Source organism: Hippocampus zosterae, unplaced genomic scaffold (assembly GCF_025434085.1).
Source record: "Hippocampus zosterae strain Florida unplaced genomic scaffold, ASM2543408v3 HiC_scaffold_292, whole genome shotgun sequence".
NCBI lineage: Eukaryota > Metazoa > Chordata > Actinopteri > Syngnathiformes > Syngnathidae > Hippocampus > Hippocampus zosterae.
The window spans coordinates 16,534-34,924 of NW_026262857.1; the positions used below are offsets into that span (position 1 = coordinate 16,534).

General features: G+C 59.8%; 3 protein-coding genes across 3 annotated transcripts; 1 reads left to right on the top strand and 2 right to left on the bottom strand.

Annotated features, from left to right (window-relative positions):
• Positions 1 to 354: 354 nt before the first annotated feature.
• Positions 355 to 684, bottom strand: LOC127594867 (40S ribosomal protein S26-like). Its single transcript, XM_052056619.1, has one exon. It carries the CDS (start codon positions 682 to 684, stop codon positions 355 to 357), a length of 330 nt encoding a protein of 109 aa, XP_051912579.1.
• A 51-nt stretch (positions 685 to 735) lies between these two features.
• LOC127594868 (N6-adenosine-methyltransferase non-catalytic subunit-like) lies at positions 736 to 1,710 on the top strand (the record flags this gene model as incomplete). Its single annotated transcript, XM_052056620.1, is given in 1 exon segment — positions 736 to 1,710. A coding segment is annotated over 1 exon segment (975 nt), but the record flags the coding sequence as incomplete, so codon positions are not given.
• A 13,838-nt stretch (positions 1,711 to 15,548) lies between these two features.
• On the bottom strand, positions 15,549 to 16,988 carry LOC127594869 (uncharacterized). The gene is given in 4 exon segments (XM_052056622.1): positions 15,549 to 16,075; positions 16,078 to 16,362; positions 16,365 to 16,876; positions 16,975 to 16,988. Coding segments are annotated over 4 exon segments (1,338 nt in total).
• Between the last annotated feature and the right edge of the window lie 1,403 nt (positions 16,989 to 18,391).

Sequence of the window (18,391 nt, forward strand, 5' to 3'; positions counted from 1 at the left end):
TTGTCAAGTTTCTGTAGTTGCCTGTCACCCTGTTAACCCTCGTGCTCAGCAGAATCCACTTCGAGCTGAACACCCTGGTGCAGCTGAGCGATGGCGGCCTCGATTTCGGTCTTGCGACGCAACAGCAGGTTGAACTGGGCCTTGGTGGACTGCAGGGACTCGATCTGCTTGGCCAGGTCGATCTCTTCTAACGATTTTTCTTGGGGCAGGGGGCTGACTGGCCGAGGGAAAAGGGCCGGGGAGGAGGAAGGGGGACAGGCGGGACGGGGCTGGCAGGGGCTCTTGCCACTGGCGAGGGGGCAGTCCTGGCAGAAGAGGCAGTCGGGGCGGCTCATGATAAGTTATGAGATCGGGTCATTCCTTCTTCTTCTGTTCAGGCCGCTGCCTGACGGGGGGCTCCCTGATCCTGCGGTCCTCGCGGGAGCGCACCCGGACGATACGGGCGTGGATGGCGCAGCTGATGCAGTACTGGTTCTTGAGGCACAGCTTGGGGATGGTGTAGTTGGAGTAGGCGGAGGCAGCCTCGAGGTCCCGCTTGAAGGAGGCATCAACAATGTCCTTGATCATGAACCGCTTGACGGCCTTGTCCTTGGGGCACAGCCGCCCGCAGTTGGAGCACACGATCGGCTTGACGTGGCCCCGGTTCTTCTTGTTCCGCCCGTGGTTCCTGCGCTTGACTGGCATCCCACTTGTTGATTGTTGATTATGATCGACCGATCCACCGCACGCACCTAGGCCAAGCCCCCCAAGGAGGAGGACGAGGACCTGGGCACCCGCTACGTGCGCACCGGTGAGCGGCCGACCAACTTCATAAAGAACAACGAGCCCCACCTGCGCTACGTGGACCAGCCCAAGGCCAAGGACCTCATCAACCTCAAGACCGAAATCATCGCCCGGCGCAACCACCCGCCCGTCTACCTCAAGGAGGACCTCAAGAAGTTCAATCTGAGGGGACTTGGCAAATTCGACGTCATCCTGGTCGACCCTCCTTGGGAGGAATACGAGCGCAGTGTCCGGGGCACGGCCATGCACCGCCTCCGTCCTGAGAAGTACCGTTCCTGGTCCATGGCGGAGATCGCCAAGCTCGAGATCGAGCAGCTGGCCGATGTGCCTTCCTTCATCTTCCTGTGGGTGGGCAGCGAACACCTCGACGACGGCCGCGAGCTGTTCGAAAAGTGGGGCTTCAAACGCTGTGAGGACATCTGCTGGGTGAAGACCAACCTCAAGCGGCAGATCGACGAGTCCCTGCTCGAGCGCGAGGACAGCTGGTTCCGAAGAGTCAAGGAGCACTGCCTTGTCGGGCTGAAGGACGATAACAAGAAAGGCTCGGACAACAACTTCATCCACCCCAACATCGACACCGACGTGGTCATCCACGAGGAGTTCGAGTTCGGCAGCCTCCAGAAGCCTGAGGAGGTCTACGAGATCATCGAGCGGTTCTGTCTCGGGAGGAAGCGCATTGAACTGTTCGGAGAGGTCCATAATATCCGCAAGGGCTGGTTAACCGTCGGCCTCGGGCTGCCCGAAAGCAATTTCAGCGAAGAGTATCACAGCTGGTTTGAGGGCGACTAGCAGTACCCCGCCATCAAGGACTACCGAGGCGGACGGAGGATCGGCTCCACCCCTGAAGTCGAAAACCTACGGCCGAAGAGTCCGCCCAAGCAGCTGGCCAGCACCCAGCCCTCGCAGTCGACCATCACCCGCCTCTGAAGATTAAATGATCGGCAGCCCCTGGACCATCGACGAAGACGACCGTCGCCCCGCCACGCCCCGTCTGTATTCCGCTCTACAGCGCACCCGCCGCGAGGCATCCTTGCCCCCGCAGCCCCGCTGCAAAGAGGTCTGCGTGCTAAAACCGATCGCCCTGCCTCGCAGGCCGATTCCAGCCACCTGCTTCCAGCTGAGCCTATCGGGCCGGCGAGCGCAGGCCCGGTACCACGGGAAGAGGCACGTCATTAGACTGTGATTATAAGATGGACAGTCAACTTGAGGATTCAGTGAAGAGCCTGACCTGCCCGACGACCTTGATGCAGGCTTCCATGCAAAGGTTTAGTAACAGGGCAGGGTTTTGGCCAAGAGGAATGGCTGCCAAGGTTCAACAAAGTGGATTCTTGTATGGCTTTTTGCGATGATACATGAAAAGAAATGAACTTGGAAAATCAGCTAACCTCCTCGATAATTGCAAGCCTGATTAGCTCCTCCCTATAAAAAGAACTTTAGAGTCGAAGTGTACCACGGCAGTGCAAATATGAGATTCTGGAAATGACGAAACCTATCTGTCAAAGAACCCTAAAATTTAAGCGGCTCTTCAGCTGTCGAAGCGTAATCTGATATTTCCATGGCCGGAGGAAGAGGGCGCTTGGAAACAGGGCACTTGACATCGAGGTGAACTGATAGCTGAGCCATTTGCTTACAAGCACACACACGCCCTGTCAAAGAAACGGCAGTAAATTTGGTCACACAGACTGAACTACCCAAATTCCGAGATCAGCACCTGTCACAGCTGGCCAGCAGGTGACCAGGCGCAGGCTGAAGCCTAACGGGCCAGGAGGGGCGTGGCGGGAGTGATCGATGAGTGATGCTAACGGCAAGAATAATAATAATAACGATGGAGGGAGAAGGCTCACCGATCAAGAACCTGGAGGTGAAGGGCAGCCGCCTGGAGCAGGAGTTCATCCGGAAGATCAACCCCGACTCACCCACCCGCTACGACCTGGATTTCTACCAACGGAAGATCAACCGGATGGAAAACGAACTCAGCCAGGCTCTGGACGAGCTGGCCCTCGCCCGCAACAAGCTGCGCAAGTGCGAGGACTTCGAGATTAAGTACGACCTGCTGCTCAAGCAGAACGAGTCCTGCCTCTCCGAAAACGAAAAGCTGGGAACTGACCTGCTCCAGCAAAAGCTGGCCAACGAAAACCTCCGGGAGAAGGTCGAATCGGCCCGCGCCAGAGAGAAGGTGCTTGAGGAAAGACTCCAGGACAAAGAGAACGAGAGCGAGCGCCTGAAGCTGCGCTCACAGGAACTACACCACAGCCAGGCCAACGAGGCCCTCTCTGCCCGCGAGGCTATTCTCATGGAGGCGCAGAGGCAGGTCGACCGTGTCCGCGCCGAGGGCAAGGACACTGAAGAAAGACTGGGTGGTGAGCTGGCACGCACCAGCCGTGCCCTTGAGGAGGCGGGAAGCCGTATCGCTCTGCTCGAGGCGAGGGCTGCCAAGCAGTCCGCGGACAAGGACCAGGAGCTGGCGCGGCTGGTCGAGGACCGTGGCGCGCTGCAGGACCGGCTGTTGCAGACCGAGCTTGAACTCGGCGGTCGTCTAAACCGCATGCGGGAGCAGTTCCACGAGGCCCAGCAGGCGGATCTCGGCTCACTGCAGGCCACTCTGTCCGAAGTATCCGGGGTGCTCGCGCAGGAACTGCAGGCGCTTAAGGGACTGCTCGACTTCAAGAGCGACTAGGTGGAGCGGCTGGTGGAGGAGGACCTGCGGGAGAAGAAGGAGCATGAGGCGCGGGTGGCCTCGCTGCTGCAGGAGATCTACCACCTGAAGACTGTGAGCGAGGCGAGTGAGAAGAGCAGCGAGCTGGAGCTGTTCCGGCTGAAGGAGCGGCTGCAGGCGGCGCAGCGGGACGAGCAGGCGAAAGTGCAGGCGGTGGTGGAGGGCATCCGCCGCAACTACGATGAAGACCTGTAGCAGCTGCGCCTGCAGCTGGCCATGCGAGAGGCAGAGCTGGAGAACAAGGACCGCGACCACGCGAAGAAGGCGGACCGGCACAAGGCGGAGATGAAGGAGCGGCTGGGCCGGATCGAAAACCTGGAGGGGTCGATGCTGGACCTGTAGAAGCGGCACGAGGACGAGAAGCAGCAGCTGCGGGGGACGATGAGCAAGCTGGAGCTGGAGGGGCAGAGCAGCATGATGGAGCGGGCGGCGACCATCCAGTTCCTGGAGCAGCAGATCAAATAGCTGAACCTGCACCTGGAGCATAAGAACAACTAGCTGAAGCTGCTGGCCAGCGAGATGACCTCCCTCCGTGAGAAGAACGCCAAGATCATCGCTAAGCTGGTTTCTTCCAAGTAGGCTGAGCGCCTCTTCCTGACAGCCGAGATGGCCCGCCAGAAGGACCAGATCGAGGAGCTGGAGCTGCGCCTACACGAGTCCGAGGCTACCGTCCGCCAGCTGGAGAACCGCCTTGAGGCTGTCAAAATCAACAATGAGAGCGAGCGCCGCACCTTCGAGTACGTCATCCAGCTGCTCAAGAAGGAGCAGGAGCGGCTGATGAGCTTTGCGAAGGAGGTGGACCGGCGGCTGCTGGCCGAGCGCAACAAAGTGGGCGACAGCATGGCCTAGAAGAACGTTCTCGACATCGAGCGGATGGGCGAGCTCGAGAAGGTCAAGCGCGAGGCAGAGCGCATCCTCACGGTCGAGCGGGAGCGTCTCAAGAAGGACCTGGACGCCGAGAAGAACCGCGTGCGGGGCGAGCTGACCAAGGCGCAGAAGGACCGCGACGAGCTCAAGCGGGCCTACGACGAGCTGGTGGGCCGGGCGGGCGGCGAAACCAAACTCATCAAAGACTACCAGCGGAAGAAGGCTGTCTTCGACTCAGAGATCGGCATCACCGAGAACCTGCTGCGGGTGCTCAGCCAAGTAAGTTCCTGACCCCATCCTCATTCATCAAGGATCTCCTCCCGGCACTGCGGGCAGATCGCGGACTCCTTGCCCCACTGGTTTATGCAGCCCTGGTGGTAGACGTGCCGGCATCGCAGCCGCACTGAGCTCTCACCCTTTTCCAGCGGGCAGATGCAGATCGAGCAGTTTTCCTCCTCCTTGACCGGCTCGTACGGCCGTCCGGGCAGTTCCTTCCGCAGCTTCTTGTGGGACTCGCTTCTGTCGCCGCCTAGCGCCTGCATGAGCAACTCGATGCCGCTCATGAAGTCTTCACCCGAACTGAGCATGAAAGGGCGAGGGCCTCTGCGCTGTCGCTGGCGCAGGCCCATGATGGCAGGCAGTATTTCTAAGGCGAAGTTGCGCCTTCGTCCTAAATTGGGCATGATTTCGAGGGAGCCGAAGGGGTTGACACGATGCTGCCCGAACATCGGGGAGGACGAGTCGAACGATACACTTGACTCGCTATCCTCGCTGTCAGAGTCGACCAACACCTCCCTCCTCGGTCTCTTCTCGCAGTGCGGCACGTGCTAGTCAAGGATGCAGGCCGGGTAGGCTTCTCCACAGAACTCACACTTGTCAAGCCTGCCATCGCACTCCTCCTCATGGCGGTCAAGGTTGGCGAGTGGCAGGGTCAGACAGCAATTCGGACACATGAAACCCTCCTCTTCAGCCTTTTCACTGCGCTGCCTGCACCTGGCCTCATGGACAAGGATGTTCTGGATGGGCACCTGCTTGCGACAGTACCCGCAGCCCAACACCCGCTAGTCATTCTCCATCCCGTATTATATTAGTCATCCCGCCTATCCATAAGAATGAATATCGAAGGATCAGGTCATGCCGGGAAGGCTTGCCGCGGGGGCAAGTAATATGGATGGGATGATGATGTGGGGTGGGCGCGGCCGGTTTCCAGAAAATCGGGTGATGTTCGTGGACCACCAGTTTATTCCAGAACAAGCCGTGTTTTATCGATTAATTATCTATTCCCACAAAATACACAGAATCAGTCTGTACCAGCTGTGCAGCCTGGCTTGAAGGGGGCCAGCCCTTCGTGCCTAAGAATTAAGGACAGAGAAATGCCTGGTAGCTGAGGATAATTATTTGGATGTTGAGGTTGGAGGCACTGCAGCAGAAGTCGGTGTTGGTGTTCCACCCGCAGACCTGCTCCTATCAGTTCAGCAGCACGATCGCCTTGCGCCTCGCTGCCGAGGGGGACCCGCCTGCCGGGCCCGCCGAGCTGTCGGAGGTGCTGATCTGCAGGACGCGGGAGTGCAGGATCATCTGCAAAAGCGAGCAGGTCTCTCTGGTGGTCACGCAGGCGAGGGGCTGCTTGCCGGAGATCCCTCTGTCGCTGGCCCACTTCCTGAAGGAGTACCAGGACCCGTCCGAGCACCGGCTGACCTTCACTGTGGAGGGCGGACTGCTGCCGGTCTAGTTCGAATTGCAGGTCGAATGCCTGAGCCCGTACCGGCAGGTCGACTCTCTCTGCGCGTTCTTCAGGAGCTGTGAGCACAGGCTGGTCGGGCTGTTGCCCCACCAGCCCTTCGACCGCTAATAGGAGTGGATCGACTCAGAAGGCAGCTACCGCAGGAAGGTGCGATACGACTGGCAGGTGTTCTTCTCGGGCACCTTCGAAGGCGAGTACGAGGTGGAGCACGAGGGCAAGGCTATGCGGGCCTACCGGTACGCGGTGGGCCGGGAGACCGACCCCGAGTCGGTGGGGTTCGTGGTCGGCCGGTTCAAGCACGAAAAGGTAGGCGTCACCCTGAAGTAACCTGGCAAGGTCCTGGAGACGATCCTGATCAGCGGGCCCGAAGTGAGCCAGCCGCAGCTGGTGGGCATCTTTTCGAACTACATCTACGAGCTGATCTCGATCCTGAACAAGGTCCGGCTGTTCCGCAGCTACGTCCTGCCCGTGTTCGTGCTGGATGCTGAGCACCCGCCCTTTGAGAACATAGTGGTGCTGCCCACCTGTCTGGCTCATCGGCTGCCGCCGGCCAAGTTCCCGCCGGTGCTCAGGCTGCTGCTGCGAGGGCTGTTGGTGCCCTTCTTCGGGGACAACTGGCTGGTCGAGAGCATGGCCAGCTACATCGACCTGACCAGCAAGCAGCCCATGTGGCGCCGCAAGTTCAACCGGGCCTGGGAGACCCTGCTGCACGAGATCGAGGCGGGCCGCGAGGACGTGAACCTCGGCATCTCGGAGGCACGAGGGGTGGTGCTGATGCACATGCTGAGCGAGATCACGCACCAGGCGCGGTGGGGGCTGGCGGAGGGACTGATCGGGTACTGCCTGAAGGAAGGCGTGCGGATCACCGAGCGCAACCTGTTCAAAGTGGTCAAGAACACCTTCGGCATCAAGAGCATGAAGCACTTCTCGGAGCAGTTCGTGCGGGCCTCGGCGGCGACCCGGGTCAGCTCCCGCTTCTGGTACACCAAGAAGGAGAACAAGATCAATATCGAGCTGACCCAGAAGCCCGTCATGCACCGCTACCTGCTCGGCCGCAACAAGGTCCATCTCCGCCTGCTGGGCCACTTCGGGCTGGACTCCGAGCTGGCCGCCCGCCTGCGCTCCCGCAACCCTGACCTCGCGGCGCTGGGGGCAGTGCTGGTGCCGGAGTGCATGCGGGCGAGGCCGTTTCTGCGCGGGCACGTGAAGCTACTGATCGCAGAGACCAACGAACAGGAGTACAAGGAGGACGAGTACCAGACCAGCGTGGAGTGCAGGTTCAGCAGCCTGGGGGCGGTCAACTACCGCAGCAAGCTGAAGAAGAACATCCAGAAGAAGGACAAGCCTGGCGAAGACGCCCCCAAGTTCGAGTCGGGCGAGAGTCTGATGCCGAACCGGCTGCCCGGCTGGCTCAAGGTCGACCCCGAGCGCTGCTTCATCTTCGCGATGGACTACGACGAGCCCGACCGCTCCACCAACGCCGAGTACATCATGCGCAGCCAGCTGACCAACGAGAAGAACGAGCTGTAGTACTTCCGGGTGCTGCGCAAGGCCGTGCACTTCCGCACCCCCTCCATCCTGAGCACCCTGCTGGCCAAGCTCGACCTCCGCGAGAGCAACTAGTTTTCCAAGGAGATTCGCATGCAGATCCTGGAGACCCTGCCCGAATTCGCCAGGGGAAGGACCCTGCGATCTACAAGTTCCTGATGACCATGGCCCGGACCGTCTTTTGCCACAAGGACACCGTCCTGCCCAACTTCTTCTCCGCCCCCGAGATGTACGAGCTCAAGCTGACCCTCATCCAGGCGCTCTCGGAAATGCGGGTGCACGACCGCCCTCCTCAGTAGTTCAGGCTGGCGGAAGGCCTTTTCTTCAGCTCCGCAGAGCCCACCCGCCCGCGCGAGGACTAGACCGTGCAGTTTTTCCTGCGCCTGTTCGTCGAGAACAACAACAGCTACAACCGCAAGAACGACTCGGAGTACAAGGCCGCCCTCATCACCGGGCTGTTTTGCTTCCCTGCCAGCCGCCTCTGCCTGCAGGTGATCGACGAACTGCTGGCCGAGATGCGCCTGGAGGCCGCAGACCCCAGCTACGACGAGCTGGTGGCCAAGGCCATCGCGGCAGGGGTGTATCGCTACATCGAGGAAAGCATCCTCCTGCCCGAGGAGAAGATTCGCTTCCGGATTAGTTTCGGACGCTGCTCAGGGGCCTGGCCAAGGAGAAAGCCAGAGCCGGGCTGTTCGAGCTGTGGAAGGTCGACTTCGCGGCAAGGCTGGCCCTGCAGGAACGGGCCATGACTCACAAACAGTTCGTGCTGCGCTTCATCGCGAAGCTGAGCAAGCACAGGCTGAACAGCCCGAGGCGCTACACCTGCGTGCTGGAGGCAGTTGCACAAATCCTCGAGTCCTACACCAGCCAATACTCTCTGCAGCCCTCAACCTTCCACCGAGGCCGTTACGAAAAACCCGAGGCGCTGGACTTCTCCCTGTAGAAGTACTGCTACCGCATGCAGATCTAGCTGCCGCTGGAGTAGGCGTACATGATTGCTGAGCTGCTGTGGGGACATCTGGTGGCCGCGGACCCTGAGCACCACCGCTTGTGGGTCAGGGTCTACAAGGCGGTCTACTTCTACTTCACGCCTCTGGTGGCGATCGAGTACCATCGCAGGCACACGAGGCTGATCGATCGGAGGCTGCCTGAGGGGGTCAGCTCTGAGACGTTCAGAGCCGCGCTGTTTAAAGATTTCGACCCGGACGTGGCTTGGCTCAGCCCCTTGAACTACGTGGAGAAGCAAGGCGTGCAGGACCACGAGGAGCGGGACCACGGGGTGAGTCGCAAGAAGGCCAAACCCTCGCCAGAAGAAGTGCCGCTGGGCGACGGCTCCGCCCTCGAGACCTTCGTGCACAACCACCCCGAGATGATCAACTGGATCGAGCTGTCGAAAAGCATAATCGACCGCACCCTCCACGAGCACCCCGAGGTGGAGCAGCTCACTGCCAAGGCAACTGCCTTGCCAGGCAGTTCCAAGCCCAGGGCGCCGCTGACCCTCCGGGGCATCCGCAAGAAACTGAAGAAGGGCTGCATCCCCAAGGGCTACGACCTGAAGCACGTGGAGAACGACGTTACTGCCGTGCTGGAAGGCCAGCCCTTTCTGGACTCCATCCGCGAGATGTTCGTACAGGCGAGGCGCGCCATCTCGCTCACACAAAAGGCCAGCAAGGACAACAGCACCAAGATCGTCCTGCCGCTGGTTCTGTGACTCGATCATCACCATCTAAACTTCTTCTTGCAGGATTCCCATCATATTTATCACTTTTAACCCCTTGAAGCAGATTTTATCACTATCCTGAGGTCTGGGGTGGGCGGGGCCGGTCTTCCTAGCGGGTCATGCTGACCTCGTTGATCATCTTGCGGACCAGCTGGTTGCGGGTTGATTGGCGGGTCGATGCTGAGCTGTGGGTCGTGTCGAGCTTGGGAGCGGCGAGGCTGCGCTGCTCGAGCATGCGAGCGAAAGGCGATTTGAAAGGCCGCTGCGGCACAGGACGAGGCGGGTCCTGCTGCTCCTCAAACAGCCCGTCAAGCGTACCCGACCCCGCCCGGATCGCCCGAATGCTATTGATCTTCTGCTCCTGCGATATGATCTTCTGCTGGTTGGCAGCCCTGCCCTGGAAAATCTTGAGGTTCTTGGTGCGCTCCTCGAAGGTCTTCTTGGTCCTCACCAGGCGCTTCATGAGCTGGATGCGCTAGGAGATGAGGTTGCTGTTGCTGTTCTGGATGCTGTAGTACTCTTTGCGAAGGGCCTCGAGTAGCATCTCGCTGCCTTCTTCGAGCAGGACCGTCTGCTTCTTGAGTTCGTTGCGCTCGACGGTCAGGTGGGTGGTCAGCTTGCTGTCCAGCTCCTTGTGGAGGTCGCTGGGGGCCTCGAGGGCCTATTCGATGAGGTACCCTTTGATCATCCACCGCAGCTTGCAGAGGGCTTTGCCGAACCGCCCTGCCTCCCGCGCCAGCCTCTCCCGGAAATCAGGCCGGTTCACCTCTCGAGTGACAAGCAGGGTGCCCTGAAAAATCAGCAGTTCAGCCTGCCTCCTCAGAAACTGCAAAGTACTCCTCCGATCCTCCAGCCCAGCCAAGGCCTCCCGGTACCCCCGCCTCCAACCTGGCCTCCTTCGCAGCCAGCTTGCCCCTGCGCCTGATCTCCTCAATGACCTCAACATTGACCCGGTCGGCCTTGCCATCCAGCTCACAAGCGTACTCCACGAGCGGGCGGTGCTTGCTGGTCAGGTCGAAGGCGATACTGCCAAAGACGTTTTCTAGCTTGAGCAGGTGGTTGTTCTTGCTGACCATGTTGCGCACCATGACCTACTGGTGGTACAGTTTCAGCTCTTTTTCTTAGAGTTGTTGTTGGAGGGATTCGCGGTCCTCGCGGTGCTGACGGCGCGGCTGTCCAGGTCTGAGACGAACGCCTCCACCCTGCGCATTTCGTCGCGGAGGAACAGCTACCGGTCGTAGAACCGCTCCTGCTCTTTCTTGTTCCGGACCATCGCCACCTTCAACTCCGCGAATTTTTTGAGTTCGCTCTCGAGCTCCTCATCGAGGTTTTTCTCATGCTCCTGCAGCAGGCTCTCAACGCCCTCGCCCTTGCGGTTGTACTCCTGGAACATCCTGCGCTCGCCTCGGAAGCGGGCGGCTGTGCGCTCCAGGCGTTGCTGCAGGGCGTTGTTCTTTCGTTGAACTAGTCCGATAGCAGCTTAGCGAGGTCGTTGAACTCCTTCCTTGTGCGGAATTCGGCCTCGTAGTGGGATGTCGCCAGGGCCTCCCGCTAGCGCTACATGGCCTCATGAGCGGCGTACAAGGCCAGGGAACGCTCGCTGTGGCGTTTATCCTGCTCCTCGAAAAAAAGGGCGCGTTCGAGCCTGAGACGCTGCCATTTCTCGCGAAGGATGCCTTCGCGGTGCTTGGTGTCGTCGTAGACCCGGATGATGTCTTGCAGGTTGCGACCCTGAAAGGCCGTGTTCTAAGCGCCCAAGCGATCCAGGCGAGCAAGGCTGGCAGCACGGTATGCCGTTTTGCTCTCCTCAGCCTCGTTGGCCACCTCCGCTCGCTTCTCCAGCAAAGCCTGGAGCTGGTTGCGTGCTCCAAGCATCATCGTCAGGGAGACGAGCTTGACAGAGTCCAGGTAGAAATTGTTGTAGTTGGAGTTGAACACCTGCTGCTATGAGTCGTCCTCGCCCAGCAGCCGCAGTGTGAGGATAGTCACCGCCCCCTCCGCGCTGCCTAGCAGCACGTACTTGTTGTCGACGGAGGACTCGATCGCTGTGATTTCGCTGGTGAAGACCCCGATACAGGGGTTGACCACTTCGTCGACCTCGAGAAGAGGCCAGTTAAAGATCCGGATCCACCCCCGCGCAGACCCCACGATACACAGCCCCGCGCCGTTGAACACCTTGAGAGCGGTCACCAGCCCGTGCTTCTCCAGGTAGGCAAAGCTCTGCTCCAACATACCAGAGGAATGCCGCAGCACCTGCACCGAGCAGTCCGCTCGGACCACCAGCAGATACTCGCCTTTCTTCTCCCAGAAGAGGCGGGTGATGGGTGCTCCTTCCCGCCGGGAGAAGGTCAGCAGCTTGGCCTCGGTCTGGTACTGGTACAGGTAGAACTTGTTGCCGCAGGTGATGCAGAGCACGTCCCGGTGCCAGTCCAGACCGTTTACCTCTCTCGCGAAGGGTAAGGTGGCCACCTGCTGCAACGTCAGTGCGTTGTACACGCAGAGGCAGGGGCTGCCGCCCCCCACCCCTACGGCCAGCAGCTCCCCACCCTCCGAGAAACAGATCGCCGTGCACCCTCGCGGCTCCTTCCGAAACTCCGCCAGCTCTGCATCCAGCACGAAGAACAGCCGAAAGGACTCTCTGAAGCCAAGTGCCAATACCAGCGAGGTGGGGTGCAGGGAGAAGCAGGTCGGCAGTTCTGCGAAGGTGTACGAGAACAGGAAGTTGAGCCGGTCGAAGGAGGAGTCAAGGCTCTTGGCGTCGATCGGGGAGTAGGTGTAGGCGACCAGCTTGCGGTCGACGCCCAGGCTGAACAGCATTTTCTTGTTGAGCGAGCAGGCCACCCCGACGATCTCGCCCATGTGCTGGCACTTGCTGGTGATGCTCGTGAAGGGGTCCATCCGGTACCGGCTGGTCAGCTCGGTCACGTTCACGTTGAAGCTGAACAGCTCGATCCGGCGGTTGCGCTACAGCGGCACCAGCAGCTCAGGCTCGCGGCTGTTTTCGTCCTTGAAGGTCTCGGTGACGATGGAGATGGCGATCTGCATGTTGTCGACGGAGGGATGCATGTTCAGCACGGCCCTCCGGCGGGGCAGCGCGGGGTCCTCCGCCAGCCTCCAGATATGCTTGTACTCAATCCGCTCGTACTCCACGTTGAAGATCGCCACCACCACGCCCTCCTTGAAGCCGATAGCGAAGCCCTTGCCCAGCTTGCAGAAGCAGGTGCACTCCAGCCCCTCCAGACCTACCCTCCCCAGCTACAGCACGAAGATCCGGGTCTTGTCGGTCGCCAGCTCGACCCGGTCCCTCCCCAGGAAGATGTAAAGCGAAGTCTCGTGGAAGTAAATCACCCCCCGGATTTCGAAGGCCGGCTGGTAGTCAGGCTTGAACTCGTTGACCGTCCAGTGCTCGGTCGAGACGTACACGCCCAGCAGGCTGCGCTCGTAGTGGCAGAGGAAGGAGTCCAGCTGCACGATCTCGGTGAGGAAGTGGACCCGCTTCGAAAGCACGATCGAAAGCGGGCTCTTCTGGGGCAGGGCGGTCTCGCTGACCGTGAAGTACAGAGCAGAGGGGCTTTCGAACAAGGCGATCAGGAAATTGGTGTGGTCGTAGAAGCAGATGTCGAGGACCTTGCCGACCGGCTCAGGCAGCTGGTACACCTGGAAGCGGGACAGGTCGCGCTCGTTCTGGATGGTGTAGACCTTGAGCACGGCCACCCCGCGGTCCAGCTGCACCCCCATGCAGATCTTCATGCGGTTCTCGTAGAAGAAGTTGATCGCGGTGACGAACTCGTCCTCGGCAGGCTTGAGGGCCACGCGCTGGGTGCCGTGGATGGTCGAGTGCTTGATGATCTGGTTGCCGTTCAGGTAGATCAGGTACTCGCCCAGCATCAGGGCGTTCTTCACCATCGGCATCTGCGAGCACCCGTACGTGGACTACACCACCGCCTCGATCCTCCGCATTTATTTATGCTCGCCAGGGTTGTCCGCCCCGCCTTCTTTGGCAGCCGCATGGGCCTCAAGAAGAAGGGCGTGTGCTGTCGCTACAACCAGGACCACCGCCCGCTCTCGCTGCCGCATGCAGAGGAGACCTACCGCCACCTGGCGCAATTCCTGGAAGGCTGGCGGCTGGAGGAGCAGGGCACTCGCCTGCGCACTGCCTTCTACGTGCAGAACTACCCGCTGGCGATCAAGTTCATTTCCGAGGTTGGCAAAATCGACGCCCTGGAGTTCGAGAACACTCCGGGGTTCAGCATGGCCCGCGGCGAGGTGCTCAGGCTTGAGCTGTTCTCGGTGCCGCTGAACGGCCTCTCGCAGGTCGACTTCAGGCTGGCGCTCAAGATCAACGAGCTGCCCCTTGAAAAGGAGTTCGGACTGGTCCGGCTGCAAAGCGAGGACAATCTCAAAGCCCAGATCAAGGCGATCCGCGCCCAACAGGCCCTGGAGAGCGCCAGGAAGTACATCGAGAAGGGCGGGGCTCTCGAGGGACAGTGAACTGGCATCAGTTGCAGATGGGGTAGTTAGCGCCCTGCTTGTAGCCGCTGCAGGACAGGTACTCTTGCTTGACACAGGCTTTGAACTGCTGGTAGGCCTCGGGGTAGAACTCCCCGGGCTACCACTCCCAGGCCGCGTTCTCGCAGCCCCCCGCCACGCAGGCCCACACCGCCCCCTCGCCGAACCCCTCCAGCCCGCCCGCACATCGTCTGCGGGCCAGCCTGAACGCCTTCTCAAACTCCTTCTTGCAGGCGCAGAGGGCCACGACAGTCCATAGCATTGATTACAGATATGGGCAGATAGGATGCCCGGCTCAGGAGTACCACGGGTACTTGAAGGCCAGGAAGGACCCGGAGCAGCTGCTGGTCATGGAGAGGATGGTGGTGGCTGGGCTGCTGGCTGTGGTGGAGGGTGGTGGGCAGGCCGATAGCGAGATGGTGGTGGATTTTTAGAGGTTTGTTAGGGCGGTTAACTTGCATGTCATGGAGAGGAGGCCGCCTTTCAACCAGGCGGTAGGACTGCTCGCTCGGGCGATCGACCTCATGGTCCCAAAAGCTTTCAAGCAAATCCTTCCTAAAGCCACCCTCCTCGACCTCCAGATCACGTCCTTCCACAACCTGTCCACCCTCTACCAGTCGCATCACGACCTCACCTCCGCACTGCACTGTCTGAGCTTGACCCTTGACCTCCAGGAGGTTCGGGCACAGGACGGCAGCCCTGAGCATGCCAAGCAGCTTGTCACGGGCATGCTTGACAAAAGCATCCTCCTCAGCAGGATGGGTAGGCATGAGGCCGCGAGGGGCTGTCTGGAGGATTGTCTGAGGGTGTTAGACGGCGTGGCTGTGGGGGAGCTTGCGGGCAGGTAGTAGGCAGGGCTGAGGCGAGAGGTAAGGACGATCCGAATGCTGACCTTCTACAACCTCGGCTGCGAGAGCACCCGCCTCGACGACCCCGACCGCGCCCAAATCTACCTCAAGATGGCAGGCGACCTCTCCAAGGAACTAAAAGACGGACAGATGTAAGTTAAGGTCAGAATTGCCCTTTCCGAGCTCCCGCCAGCCCCCCCACTACCCGCAAACACAGGCCTGACCCTCCCCATTTAAACTCCATGACCCTTGAACCACACCTCAAATTCGGACGGTGGGGCGATAGATACACTAATAATAGATACATGTGGAAGAAGCTGAGGGGTTGGGGTTGGGGTTGGGGTTGGGGTTGGGTTGGGGTTGGGGTTGGGGTTGGGGTTGGGGTTGGGGTTGGGGTTGGGGTTGGGGTTGGGGTTGGGGTTGGGGTTGGGGTTGGGGTTGGGGTTGGGGTTGGGGTTGGGGTTGGGCCAGTGCCCGGCTTCATCATGATGTCCGAGAAGAAGAACTACTACATGATGCTGACCGAGGGTGGGGAGCTGCGGGTCTACGTGTCCTCGCATTTCGTCGACAAGAACATGATCTTCTCCACGAAGTCGGAGGGCAAGGGCAAGGGGCCCTGCCGGCTGGTGGTGCAGGAGGACGGCAATGTGGTGATCTACGACGGGACCAACGCCCCCATCTGGGCGTCAAACACGAACGGCAGGGGTAAGGCCCCCCACACGCTGCTGCTGCAGGACGACGGCAACCTGTGCCTGTACGGGGCGGGCTGCCGGTGCAACTGGACGACCAACACCTGCCGCGAATGACCGCATCTCATTTCTTGTCGAAGTAGGGGTGCGCGAGGGCCTGCTGGATGTCGGGGCGGTCGGACTCGCTGTAGGTCAGGCACCGGGAGATGAACTCCTTGCACTCTGCGGAGAGGGGCGGCTTGGCCGGGAAGTCCACCTTGATGCTCTTGAGGATGATGCCCTCCTTGAGGATCCGCAGCTGGCTCATCTGGTGGCCGAAGGGTTTCTTGCCGTACAGCATCTCGAAGAAGATCACGCCGGCCGACCAGATGTCCACCTTGGGGCTGATCTGCGCAGGCGTGTCCGCCACCACGAAGCACTCGGGCGGCAGGTACCAGTACGTCCCCACCCCCTGCGAGGTCAGCTCCATGGAGCTGCTCTCCGAGGCCATCTTCTTGCACAGCCCGAAGTCGGAGACCTTGACCTGTCCCTTGTGGAAGAGGATGTTCTGGGGCTTGAGGTCGTAATGGATGATCTTCTCGGGCAGGCTGTGGAGGTACTTGAGGGCCTGCAGGACCTGCCGGAACAGCACCTTGGCGTCCTTCTCGGGATGCTCTTCACCCGCTTCAGGTAGGCGCCTAGGTCCGGCCCCTCGCACAGCTCCAGCACCGTGCACATCGTGTTGTTGTCGATCGTGAAGGAACTGAAGTTCCGGACGATGTTAGGGTGGTCCAGCACCCGGTGAACATCGGTCTCCCTCTGCACGTGCTTTATGTAGTTCTCCTTGGCGGAGTCCGACCACCCCGCCATCAGCTCGTGGACCTTGCAGGCCACCTCCTTCAGCTAGCGCAGGTCGAAGGCCTTGTACACCTAGGAGTACCCGCCTTTGCCGATCAGCTCAGCAGCTGGTACTTCTCGCCGATCATCTCGAATCTCACCAGGCCCTGCGCGTTGGGCCTGCCGTAGCGACTACGCTACTATTCGTACAGCCGCCGGTAGTCCCGGTTGAACTCCACTTTTTCCTACTCGAGGGACTCGAGCTCCAAGGTGAGCATCTGCTCCTCCTTGAGCAAAAGCATTAGCTCGCAGGAGATGATCGATTTCTGGTCCAGGCCTTCCTCCGACTTTTTCTGGGATTTTTTCTTGCGCTCGAGGTTTTCCTTCAGCCCTGCGATCTAGGCCAGCCTCTCCCTCACCCTCCTCAAAGCGTACCCGTCGGTCCAGACCTCCTTCCCTCCGTTATCGCGTTCGAACCTGTACTCGCCCAGCCTGTACTTGTTGGCACACACCTTGGACTTGACCTCTTCGCGGTGCAGTCGAGAGTTTTAGAGCATTGTATGTTGTAGCAGCTTTTCGGCCCGTTTTCTGTAATCTTCGAACTTTTGCTCGATGGCGCGGTATGCCTCTCGCAGCCTGCGATTTTCTTAAGGCCGGGGTTCACTGTCGGGGTCGTCGAGTCTTCCTTCGCGTTACTGGGCCTTAGTTTTTATCTTCTCCTCCTGGCCGAGGACCGGCTTCTCTGCATGGGCATCTACACGACCAAAGGCCACAGCTTCAAGTTGCGGTACATCCCCGATGCGAAAGCCTACACGGACCCGGCGGACAACCTGGCCGAACTGATAAAGCAGCGAAGGCGGTGGATAAACTCCTCGAACTACGCGTTCGACTACGTGTCGGGCACCTTCCAGAGCAACCTCATCGGCTCCACCCACTCCTCCGTAGACAAATCGCTGGCCCTGCCCTTTCTGATGGCCATCGGCAAGTTGAACTTCGCGAACAGCTACCTCATCCCTGCCTTCTTCTTCTTCGCGTTGTATTTCGCCTCCTTCGAGCTCATGAAGAACACGGTCGAGCGACCATTCGAAAGCCAGCTGCGACTCTACGAGACCCAGGGATACACGGACTCGCTGATCTGGCTGCGGGACCACATCCGCCAGCGGCAGGACCTGTGGGCGATCATCCCTCCTTCGCCATGCTGATCTACGTCTACCTAACCCTCAAGATGATAGTGTTCGGACTGTCACTCCGGATGGACGGCAAGTCCAGCCTGTAGTCCCGTCTGAAATCGATCGGCACAGGCATGGCCATCTACAACCTGGTCCTCGAGGTATTCGTGATGGTGTACCTGGTCATCTACTTTTTCGTGGAGGACAACTAGCGGGATACCCAATTCTACCTGGCCCTGGTCGTCACTGGCCTCTTCTTGTTCTTCTTTGCCATGCCCTTCGTCATGGGGCTCTGCACGCACCCGCGGGAGACCTGCCAGGCGATCGCTGCGTGGCCTGCCGCGCTGTTTTACAGGGGCGTGTACAGCCACGTGCTGCAGACCTTCGCCTTCTGCAATGTAGACGACGTGGGCTGGGGCAACAAAGGCCACGAGGGCGGACAGATTACCAACCTTGCCGAGACCAAGATGACCCTGGTTCAGAATTTCCTGCTGGTGAACCTGATCGTAGCATCACTGCTGGTGTTCGTGCAAGTGTACTTCATAAATGACCTGATCCTCTACCTGGCACTGTACGGGCTGGCCTTTGCAGCACTGAAGACCATCCTGGCCATGTACTACCACTTCTGGTACAACCTGTGGTTCAAGTGCCAGCCTACCACCCAACAGACAGAAAGAGATACTCTGTACAGGGAAACTCAATGATCTCTGATATTATTATGTATTTTTCCATGAGACTGTGAGGTTCTCGATCATTCGGTCATACAGCCACTGCTGGTCCTCGCTCTGGGAGAAGTCTCGGACCTTGCCCACTGCGTCCAGTAGCATCTCCCGGTTGGCGTCGGTTACTTGTCCAACCTGGAGTGTTTGCAACACCCGCCTCACCACCGACACGAAATAAAATGCCTCTATTGTCTGCCTCAGCTCTTTCCTGACATGCTCCTAACCATCGCCGAATTGTACTTCTAACAGCTTAACCAGCT

Bases quoted from the DNA above. Each gene is read 5' to 3' on its own strand.
- LOC127594867 (XM_052056619.1), bottom strand. From the start codon at position 684: ATGCCAGTCAAGCGCAGGAACCACGGGCGGAACAAGAAGAACCGGGGC.